General features: G+C 34.3%; 1 protein-coding gene across 1 annotated transcript in view; it reads right to left on the bottom strand.

The window, feature by feature from the left end:
• LOC145680390 (putative inorganic phosphate cotransporter) overlaps positions 1–12,023 on the bottom strand; it is a 53,272-nt gene that overhangs the window by 26,466 nt on the left and 14,783 nt on the right. The window contains exon 2 of the mRNA XM_081750830.1: positions 11,145–11,338. Coding sequence (XP_081606956.1) covers positions 11,145–11,338 — 194 coding nt within the window. The remainder of the gene's footprint in view (positions 1–11,144; positions 11,339–12,023) is intronic.

Raw genomic sequence — 12,023 nt, forward strand, 5'->3', positions numbered from 1 at the left:
TGTACCCTTAAAATTTAAACTTACAAGACCGAATGTGGTACCCTGTAGTATGTGTGGCACAAGCAGGCAAATGAAAAAATGTAGATCGAATCATCCTAGAAGCCTCAGTGACGTTTGCCAAATATGAACACCAATTATATTAATTCAATAGCGCAAAATAAATGGTTTTATTGTTGAAGTTCATTTTCGATACTTTGTGCGTTCAAGTATGGGAATTTTCCGAGCACTTGTTGCAAGACGGTTCTTTTCAGAAAATTAATTTAAAACAATTAACAAAGATATAATTCATATTTTATAAAGTAAATGTTCCAAAACGTTTTAAATGAAATGAAATATCTTCCAGCGTAAAATAAATAGTTTTATTGTTGAAGTACTCAGTTCCGATGCTTTGTGCGTTCAATTGTGGGAATTTCCCGAGCACTTCTTTCGCGACTTTCTCCCTCTCTCTTGCAAATGCAACTTTCTTTACTGTATATCGAAATTTCCACTAGTAAGGAAGTTTGAATTCAGCACTTGAAATAGTAAGCGTTACGTAGTTTTCGCAACTCTGAGCATTAGGCTTCTTCTATACGAAGCCTTAACAATCAAAGATTTCGTTTCAATTCCTAGATGCCTTCGTTGTCTTAATTTAGGACATACTCAAAGGTTCTGCAAGGTTGGCAAATCAACTTGTAAAATTTGTGGACAAAAAAATCACGAACAGAAACGTTGTTCGGAAAAAGGTAAACCCAAAGTTTGTATACCTTGCCAAAGAAGAAAGAAAAAGTGTACGGCTTCCAACGAAAATGAATGTCTAACATACAAAATGTTGTATGAAAGAGAAGTATCCCGAATTGACTATGGTTAAGTGTTATTTAGAACTGGTATTTAAACTACAAATTAAGACATCTTAGAAAACAAGAGAAACAAAACAAAAATCGGGAAGACAGATACTGGGATTCGTAAAGAAAGGTAAATATGGATGAACACGTAGATTTGCGTTTCAATCTGTATGATATATAGTTTTGATAATATAAAACAGTATGCTAAAAACTATTGATTCAAACAATAGGGAAACTTTTTCAATTTTATATTTAAATGCTAGAAGTATACGAAATAAAATTAATGCATTAGAAATACTGTTACATAGAATACATATTGTAAAAGTTATAATTATTGTTGAGACATGGTTGTATTCTGGTGAAATTGAATACTATAATATTAATAACTATAATAAGTTTTGTGTGTGTAGGGACTATAATCGTGGTGGAGGAATACTTGTTTATATCAGTAATGAATTAATTTGTAGATAATTATATGTTATAGATAAAGCGTATAGTGTACTAGGAATACAGATAAAATTTATGTCGAAAAATTTAATGCTTTTAGTATATATAATCCAAACAAGAATATGGTTAATGAACTGTTAGATTACATGGAGATTGTGTTAGTTGTAAAAACTCATCTATTCTAATGTTAGGGGACTTTAATATTGACACATTAAACAGAGATTCAACTGAAACTTTGAAATATGTACAGTTTTGTGGAAATTATGGCCTCTTTCAGGCAGATATTAAATATCCGACCAGGCTGACTGATAACAGTAGAGCCCTGATAGATCATGTATTAGTAAACGATTTAAGTGAAGTGGTTTCTGTTAATAATATATTAGCTGATATAAATGACCATAATATATTAATATGTAACATCATATTTCAACAACCCATATGAAAATGTGACAAATTTCAGGCAATGTTCTGTGCATGTTCAGGTACATGTGACTTTAACAGGTACTATACAGGCGCCTGTAGCTGTAAAAAGCATGTTAGTTTCCCACTGACAGGTGAATCTACCTGTGGCTATAAACATGTGATACATGTGTAGATGGTGTTCAATGTCAGAAGTTCTCAAACATGCAATGAAAAGTATCTGTACATATCAAGGAGACATGTAATGTACAAATACCAAGGTACATGCATAGTACAGGTCCATGTAATATACCCGGGACATACAAGCGCAATAGGTATGTTCAAAAAACATGATTCAAATTGATGGCATGTGCCTGTAATCTATCAGTCACATCCATAGGAAATGCTAGTTTTTCCTCTTATGCCCATGTACTTAACATGTACATGCAAAACACATGCAAAGTACCTGCAGAACGATAGAAAAAATGCAATGTAAATTACATGTTTACATGCGTAAGTTAGGAGTGAAAAACATGGAATGTACAATACTTGTACATATAAATGAAAACAGGTAAGGAACATGCATCCACGGAAAATGAATGTCACAGGTACATGTATTGTACCTGGCAGACGTAGATAAAGCGTATATGTACAGGGAATATAAGACAGATAAATCACTATGTATCGGAAACTACATGCCACATGCATGGGAAATGCAAGATTTTCCCCGTATGCCCAGGTACTGACCATGTACTTGTAAAACACCTGGAAAGTACACGCAGATGGATAAAAGAATACAATAATAAGTACACTAGCATGCACAAGTCAGAAATTAAGAACATGCAATATACAGCACCTGTACAAATAAACGTAAATATGTAAGAAGCATGTACTTGACAAATTATTTTGTGATCTTCGACACCTAAGTTACAGATCCGGATAGAGGAGGGGGAGGTAACTGGCACGGCAGTGGTCAGGCCCTGTGTTGTAAAGTAGCCTACCATTCCCGTATTCACCTGGTGTAACTTGGGAACTGCAGCCAGGGTGGCCGCACGCTAGAATCGATACTAGAACCTTCTGAATGCCAAGCTAACATTCTACTAATGAGAAATACCTCTTCAGTTACATACATGCAGGTTGAAGATTTATGATAGTAACAAGTGAGTTTCGTTTCAAAGTGTGAAACTCATGTAGACTTCCAAAATATGAAAATTCAATATTTACATCGGAAATCGTAGACATACGCTTTTCGATTTCAATAGATGGATAAGGTCAGAGATTAGACTTACTGTTGGAACAATAAATTGATACCAAAAGGTCATGTCCAGCTATCTGTTACCATTTTTGCTCTATAGAGATTTATATCGAAACCAGAAGTAGCAAACTTTTATGATTTCCGGTGTTTATAGATACCTTTGGAGATAGTATATTTTCTTCAGATGCTTTTCCAAAAACAAATCTGTCGCTTTTTTTTTTTTAAACACAATGTTGAAATCGGAAACTTGATTTCTATATCTTCGGTTGAATACAGGATGAAGAGAAGAAAACAAACCTATTTTTTTGGATGCTAATTCCCGTAAATTTCACCATTGATCTCACCGACCCCGAGAACTATGGATGTGACACCAGGAGCGTCATTTCAGATTTGGCTTGGCAGGGGGGCAAGACCCCTTGATATAACTAAAATTTCGCGTTTTTTGTTGATTTACTACTATTCTATTGATAAAATCTATATAAATCTCAATAGCCCCTCCCTGCACCCCTAAATGACGCCCCTGTGTGACACTAATATCGGTCATTTTAGACTTGTCTTGCTAAATCGCTGGTCCCCTGTGACCCCTAGTTTTGTTTATGTCATTGAAGGTTCCGTTATGACTCACCAGGTGGCAGGGTGATAGTTTGCAAAATGGCGAATAATTAACAGAACACATGTTTCTTACATGTTACTGTACATGTTTTACATCTGCTACATGCAAGCAGCAGAGGTTTTCCACATCCGTAACATGCATGTGCCATGTACCTGTCACATGCAAAATTTTTATAAATTCTCCACCTGTAACATGCATGTCACCTGTATGGTTTTTCCATGTTCTCCACCTGTTACATGCACGCAGCAGATGTTTTCCATACCCGCAACATGCATGTCACATGTATGGTTTTTACATGTATATATACATTACATGCAGTTCTTACATCTAACATGCATATTTCGCAAGTACTTTTCACATGTACCAGGTAAAAGCTATTTATCATACACGCATATAACTTGTGTTCAGCATGCATGTTACAGACATTATACATGACACGCACATCACATGTTCTATACTGGTACAGCGGCTGTACTTGCACGTCTTCTTCGTTGACAGGCACTTTATATACGTTTTTATGGTAGATCTATTAGCGTATCTACCTCCTGTACATGTTTGCTCAACATATATGTGTAGGTCGTTCAAACTGGGGTCATTTTCAGGCACCTGCACATGTGCCTGTCCCACAGGTGGATAAAGGGCCTGTGTTACATGCGCCTGTTTTTTTCATAAGGGAAGTACATTATTATGTAAACAATATGGAACATTCACGTTTACCTACAATAAATTATAATAAACTAAATAATTATTTTAGGAATACAAAACTTTCTTTAACTACTAATTGTATTGATGAACAATACGGTAAACTGATAAAGTATATGTCAGAAGGGATTGAAATATCTAAATATAAAAGTACGTAGGAGAAACGGACTTTTAGGAAAGGATATAGACCTAAGTCTTCTTGGATAAACGAGGAATTGTTAAGTTTAGTAAAAATGAAAGATAAATATTACTTTTTAATTCAAAAATTAAGTATAGATATACGTAATGAGCATAGAAAACTTAGAAATATGGTAACAAAGTCGAGACGGCAACTGAAGAGCGAGTATTATCACAAAAAATACAGGAATCTTTGTCTGACAGTAGGAAATTTTGGGGTGTTACTAAAGAAATATTGACTAATAAGATAAATAATGATATAGATTGTATACAATTGAAAATAGGAAATACCTTAGTTGATAATGAACGTATACCAAATGTGTTGAATGATCATTTTGCAAATGTTGGTAAAACACTAGCATCAAAGATACCCTTACTGGAAAATACAGCTTTGAATACGGGTATAACATACAACCGCTCATTCTTTTTTACGTCAGTTACCCACATGGAAATTATTAGAATTATTAGTTCGCTAAAGAAAAAAAGAAATCAGACAAAAGATGGATTACATAATGATTTTTTAATAAATTGCAAGGATACCATAAGCCATACTTTATCTGAATTAGTAAATCTTTCCTTTACTCTAGGCGAATTTTCAATGCAATGTACAACTGCCATTCCAATTTATTCCAAGCTGTACAAGTCATTCCAATTTATAAAGGTGGAGATAAGTTAAATCCGAATAATTATAGGCCAATATCAGTATTAAGCTGCATTTCCAAATTGAGAAGTGTGTATATAATAGAATGGTAACTTATCTAGAGTCTATAAATTATTTTTACAAATATCAATATGGTTTTAGGAAAAAATCAAGTGCCTTAAATGCTATAACTGATATAGTAGTAGAAATTCAAGAATGTTTGTATAACAATAAACTTGCAGCAGGATTGTTTATTGATTTAAAGAAAGCATTTGATACACTCAAACATAACATATTGCTTCAAAAGCTAGAAAATTTAGGATTCAGAGGTACATATATTTCATGATTTAAAAGTTACTTGTCTAATAGGTCACAATATGTCTTAGTAAATGGAAAAGAAAGTAATGAGCCTCAAATAGAGTATGGTGTTCCACAAGGTTCCATATTGGGACCGCTACTGTTCTTAATTTATGTAAATGATGTTCATCTGCATAATCTAAGAGATAGAATAACTTTATTTGCTGATGATAGTGCTAATTATATTCTATAAACCTGATACTATAGAGGAACTGATAACATACATTAAAGAAGACTTATCTACATTATATCATTGCTTATGCATAAACTCGTTGTCATTAAATTTAGAAAAGTCTCATTATATAATTTTCCACAAGCCGTTGTCAAAGATAATTCTGTCTAACAAAATTGGTATTAAGAATTTGGAGGTGAAAAGAGTCGAATACACTACATATTAAGGGATAATAATAGATCAACATCTAACTTGGGAATTACATATTAAAAATTTAGAAAAGAAAATAACTCCTGTTGTAGGTATTATGTACCGCTTTAGAAAAACCCTAACAACGAACTTAAAAAGAATGGTATGCAATGCATATATACGAAGTCATTTGATATATTTGTGTATTATTTGGGGACATGCTAATAAATCAAAAACACAACCACTCATAATATTACAAAAGAAAGCCATTAGAACAATGTATGGTCGACCTATGGACTATCCAAGTAAGAGTTTATTTATGGAATCAAATATACTGCCATTCGATTTATTAATTAAAATCCCATCCTGTATCTACGTCCATAATGTACTTTCAAATAATATACATAGTAATCTACTTTTAATAAAGAGAAAAGAGGTACATAATTATACTAGAAAAAAAATGATATTGATATTGATAATGTTAATACAAAAAAAGTATGGTATAAATAGCGTTAAGCATAACATTACACAAACTTATAATAGTCTGCCTAAAGATATAAAGGACACAAAAGCAATACCTTTATTTAAAAAAGAAATCAAAAAACACTTTTGGAATACATCTGCTGAATAATCTACTAGCCATAAAAATGATAAATGAAGACAGGGGATACTGACACATTACTACATTAAAAAATAGCAAAAAGAAATACTTAGTCCCTTAAAGTGAGCTATTGCTCGTTGGGACAACATTTTCCATCTTCTACTATTCGCATGTTATACCTGTCAGTCATAGGGAACTTGGAGGACCAGTTCTCTTTATAATTTAGAAATATTACGAGGCGCATTTCAAAAGAAAGGGCCGATATTTAATTGGAAACAGTTAAGTAAGTTTAGCAACATTGTTTTATTGGGTAAAAACAAGTACATATCCACTTTATTTTTCAACATAATCACCATTATTTTCCAAGCACTTTTTGTACCATGGCACAAGTTTCTTTTATACCCTCTGCATAGAAGTTCGCCGCCTGGGAGTTCAGCCACTTCAACACTGCCGTTTTCAATTCATCAGGTTCTTCAAATCGTTGAGATTAAAGCCACTTTTTTAGGTGCAGAAAGAGGTGATAGTCACTTGGTAATGGTGAAGCGATTATTTTCTCTAACTTTTTCATTCACTCGCTGCACCAAGTCGTCAGTCTGAACGCTTGGTCTTCCACTCTTCGTCGTGGATATTTGTATGGCCTTCTTTGAATGTACGACACCATTGCCGTACCTTTTCTTCACTCATTACACTGTCGCCGTACACTGCACACAATTCTCTATGAATTTCAGCAGTACTTTGTCCTTTGGCATGAAGAAATCTAATCACAGAGCGGACCTCGCACCTGGCGGGATTGTGTATGTGCGCAGCCATTTTAATACGCTCCAGCACACACGAAAACAAGCAGATGACTGGCGAAACTATGGTTGTTTGATAGCCAATGTACCAAGTGATGTTACTGTGCAAGCGTGATCCGATCACTATTGCCAGTCGGTTATAATAAAATATTGGCCCTTTCTTTTGAAATGAGCCTCGTAAGTGTGGGAAATCTGGAAGACCGATTTCCCTATTAATGACGTATATTAACTGTGAGAAATTAGGATATTATCTAAATAAATTGTAGGAAATTTGGAATTCCAATTTCCGTATAGTATGGTATTTCTGTTACTTTGTTTTTTCCTTTGCTTTAAGGATTTGTGTTAGTAAAAATATGTTTTAATTGTAATGGTATAATATATTGAGAACAAATGAAAATATCTTGTATAAATCTTCCAGCACTGGTCTATATTCTGTAGCATCTCTTTTGTATAATAAATAAATAAATATAATAGGTACTTAAATTTGACAAGAATTTTTACGCTATTGTTGGTGCTGATTCTACAGAATGCTTATTTGAAGAGTACCAACAAACAACTGAACTAAACTGTTGTTGGAAAACTAAATTTTACTGAAGAATACTTTTGTTACCATCAAAGGTAAGAAATAATACTATAAACTCTAATAGTTTTACTAATGCACTACATATTTACTAGTAGTACCGGCACCTATGGCTTTAATCTCGTCAAATGTATGAGGGATAACGTCCCTCGGCGTCGCCGAGTCGGCGAGCGCACTATTCACGGAAAGTATTTTCTAAAATATAAAATTGCACTTTTTTCTTCAAAAAGACTATACGCATAATCCATACATTAATTTATTATATAATTATCTCAAGCTAAGGTAAGGTTTTTTTATTCATTCACTGCATTCAGAACTTTATACAGGTCTTATGTTGAATGTTGTTCTATACCTTAACGTGAAAGCATTTAATTCGCCCAAGGAAAGTCCAAAATCTGATAAAAATCACTTTCAATGTGATCACCTTAGTTGTACCAATAATATATTAACTAACTAACTAACTAACTCTATGGCCTATGGAACCCGGAGGTTCAATGCCGCGCTCAGAAAAGCTCTCCACTGATTTCTATCCTTAGCTAACTGCATCCAGTTTCTACTTTGTATTCCAATCTCTGCGAGATCCATCTTAATATTGTCCTCCCATCTGCGCCTAGGTCTTCCTAATGGTCGTTTTCCGATTGGTCTTCCAGTCAAGACTTTGAAAGCGTTTCTACTTTCTTCCATTCTAGCTACATGACCCGCCCACCTAAGCCTCCTAGACTTGACGACCCTAACAATGTTGGGTAAACCATATAAATTATGTAGTTCCTCGTTATGAAGTTTCCGCCATTCCCCATTCCCGTTCCTCTTGGGTCCGGGATCTTGTCGTCTCAGGATCTTGTTCTCAAATACTTTCAGTCTATGTTCTTCCCTCAGAGTAAGTGACCATGTTTCGCAGCCATACAGAACAACAGGAATAATTATAGTTTTGTATATTTTAAGCTTCAAATTCCTCGACAGAATTCGCGACGACAAGAGATTTTGAACCGAATAGTAGCACGAATTCCCTGCTTTTAGTCGACATTTAATTTCTTCGTGAATATGATTTTCCTCTGTTAATACTGATCCTAGATATCTGAAACTATCCACTATATTAACAAAAAACTCAAAATCCCAGGTGGGTTTTTTCAGATGGGTCCAACCCGAAAAACCCCGGTGGTTTTTTTCGGGCTGGGCCCACTTGGGCAAACCGTGAAAATAGTAGAGTACCCATTTTTTATTACATAAAGTAGATCGATAGTCCCTGGGATTATGCGAAGAAACTCTAATATATAGATGTTCAATTAAATTCAACCTAGCATATTTGCCTCAGATTTCTCCTAACATCAAGAGAGAGCAAATCAAGCCTAGCGAGAATCTCCCCAATAGTCATCTCATTCAATTTAAATTTGAATCTAAGCCAAGCCAAGAAAGAGATTTGAATTGACTCAAGAACTTGAGCAATACTAACAAGATTTCGGTTCCATATTAAAGTTGCATATTCCAGATGAGATCGAACATAATGTAAAATTTTACAAGTTACAATATCTTTAAAGTCTTTAGCAACCCATTTAATAATCCCAAGATTCCTTTTGGCTTTAGATACCATAGTAGAAATATGTTGATCAAATAATAGCCTATTATCCATTATAACACCTAAATCTTCATTAGTTGAAACAATTTGTATTGTATGATGATTGATTAAATATGAGAAAAAAGATACATTCATTTTCCTAGAAAAGATATAATTTTGGTTTTATCCATGTTCAAAGGTATTGCATTCTGGATGGACTATTGATAAACTGAATTAATATCAGCTTGTAATTTCAAGTGATCCTGACAATTTACTATTTTAGAAAAAAAAAATCTTCAAACCATCTGCATACAATAGAAAGGGACATTCAAAGATTTACCAATATCATTTATATATATTATTAACAAACCAATAATAATATGTGAACAGGTCTTCTCGGGCTAACAGCCAGGTGCGACGTTTCGAGGGCTGACATCGTCCTCATCTTCAGGCGAATATGATGGTGCAATGGAGTGTATAGAATATATATACTCATGTATGTATGATTGGACTCTTCTGATTGGTGGTTGAAATGGCGAGATATGAGTGGTGTCCATTTTTTACTCAGTTGGAATCCTGTAACTCTGGATCAGGATTCATTCGAAGGATCTACACAGGGTGTTTCAAAACAACAATGACGTTTGGGAGATGATTCCTAACACCAAGATAAAACAAAAAGTATACACCAACTTGGCTGCAGAAATCTGTCATTTCGGAGTTATAGTCTGCCAAAAGCATGAAAAAATGAACTTTAAAGTTTTATAGCTCCAATACTATAGGGCCTACCGTAGTCGGATCAAGACTTCACTTAGAAACTAATATTGCGCTATCCTAAAATCATGTTTCAGAATCCTGCGGTATTCACGCAACAATTTTTATAGAGGGAATTTGGCTACGGGCATATAATTTGAAGTACTCACCTACTACATCTATAAAAATTGTACCGCGAATACTGCAGGATTCTGAAACATGGATATTTGGATAGCACATATATTAGTTTCTAAGTGAAGTCTTGACCGGACTACAGTAGGTCCCATAATATTGGAGCTACGGACCTTTGAAGTTCAATTTTTTTAAGTTTTCGGCAACCTATAACTTCGAAATGAATGTTCTGCATCCAGGTTGATCTATATTTTTTGTTTTATCTTGGTGTCAGAAATCACCTCCCAAATTTTGTCGGTGTTGTTCTCAAACACCCTATATATCAGAATGGTATAACTAGGATATGGACAACTGAAGAAGACATTTGAGTCTGTTGAAACGATTTATAAGTCGATGAATTGGATACTATGGAAGAGCCAACAAGAGATGGTCTCTGAAGTTTCTTACCACATGCAGAGGGAAAATGCAGTCCCTACTTTGGTGCAAGTGTTACCAACCACGATCACTCTGTTTTACACTATTAATTAAATTGCCATTATAGACGCACCGAAAATAGCTTTAACACATGAGGAATGGCAACGCCGCTGCGAGTTGTCAGAGCTTTTCTCTTGCTGGCTGCTCTATAAAGTTAGGAAACTATATTTATTTTGTCAGTATTTGAAAAATGAAATGAAATGAAATCTTTAAGTTTTACGTCCCACGGTTATGCCGGTTAGGCTAAAGTAGACGGTGATGATGAGAAATGAATGAAATGGTGGAATGAAAAATGTGAGAGGAAACGGGAGAACCCGAGAAATCACACGAGCACGGTGTTTGTTCACCACAAAGTCCACACGGCGCGAGCTGGGATCGAACCAGGGACCCCAAGCACCGGAGGTGAACGCTCTACCACTGAACCACCGCGCCTCCTGTTAGTATATGAGAAGTATATTTCTTCTATAATAATATTATGGTCCAACTTACCTCAATCTCAGTAGAGTTTAAATATTCTCCTGGACATACATCTGTTACATTATTTCTGACATGGGGTATTGCAGTATTGTTAACCATAGCCACAATAGCCACTGACAAATTCACTCTCATAGCATAGACGTTGGCGAATCCAAGAAATCCCATAAAAGCAAGAATGTAGCGAGCTTTCAAGCAACCACCAACATCTAAAGAAATGAAAATTACATACATATATTCATATTCATATTCATATTTATTTGCATTTATTTACAATATGAGAATATTTCCCAGTTAAGCTTTACAGTTGTCAGATAGGGTTACATTCTCCATATGTTATCAATAAGATAATTTTCAGCAGAGTAATAACTTTTTGTAACAATAAAACTCAACAGATTAATAACAAGTATTTCTGAATACCCGTTTTTCGTTAACGTCTTTACACTTTGTCGATAATTTGTTATACAATTTTATACAATTCACAAGGAGAGTTTTGCTACAATTCGCATAGTTCTGCTGGATAATATACATATTACAATTCTGCCTAGTATTGTATGAGTGAATCGTATTTGCTAATGTAAATAGATCCTTGTGTTCGATTACATACATAATTGTGCGATATACATATATAAACTATGTAATGTTAATAATTTATATTTTTAAAAAAACATTTTTACTTGAGGATCGTTTAAGCATATTAAACATTATTTTAATATATTTTTTTCTGTATTCGGAATGTAGTAGCACTTATTCTTGGATTCTTCCAAAATATAACACCATAGTATATTATTATCATTATATATATAAAAAAAAAATAAAAAAAAAGTGTACGGGCATAACAGCTTCCTTGCACAAACTGCCTTGTAGTTTACAAATGCAAAGCACAGTGAACTG

This window comes from Thermobia domestica, chromosome 3 (assembly GCF_964235325.1).
Source record: "Thermobia domestica chromosome 3, izTheDome1.hap1.1, whole genome shotgun sequence".
In the NCBI taxonomy this organism is placed as follows: Eukaryota; Metazoa; Arthropoda; class Insecta; order Zygentoma; family Lepismatidae; genus Thermobia; species Thermobia domestica.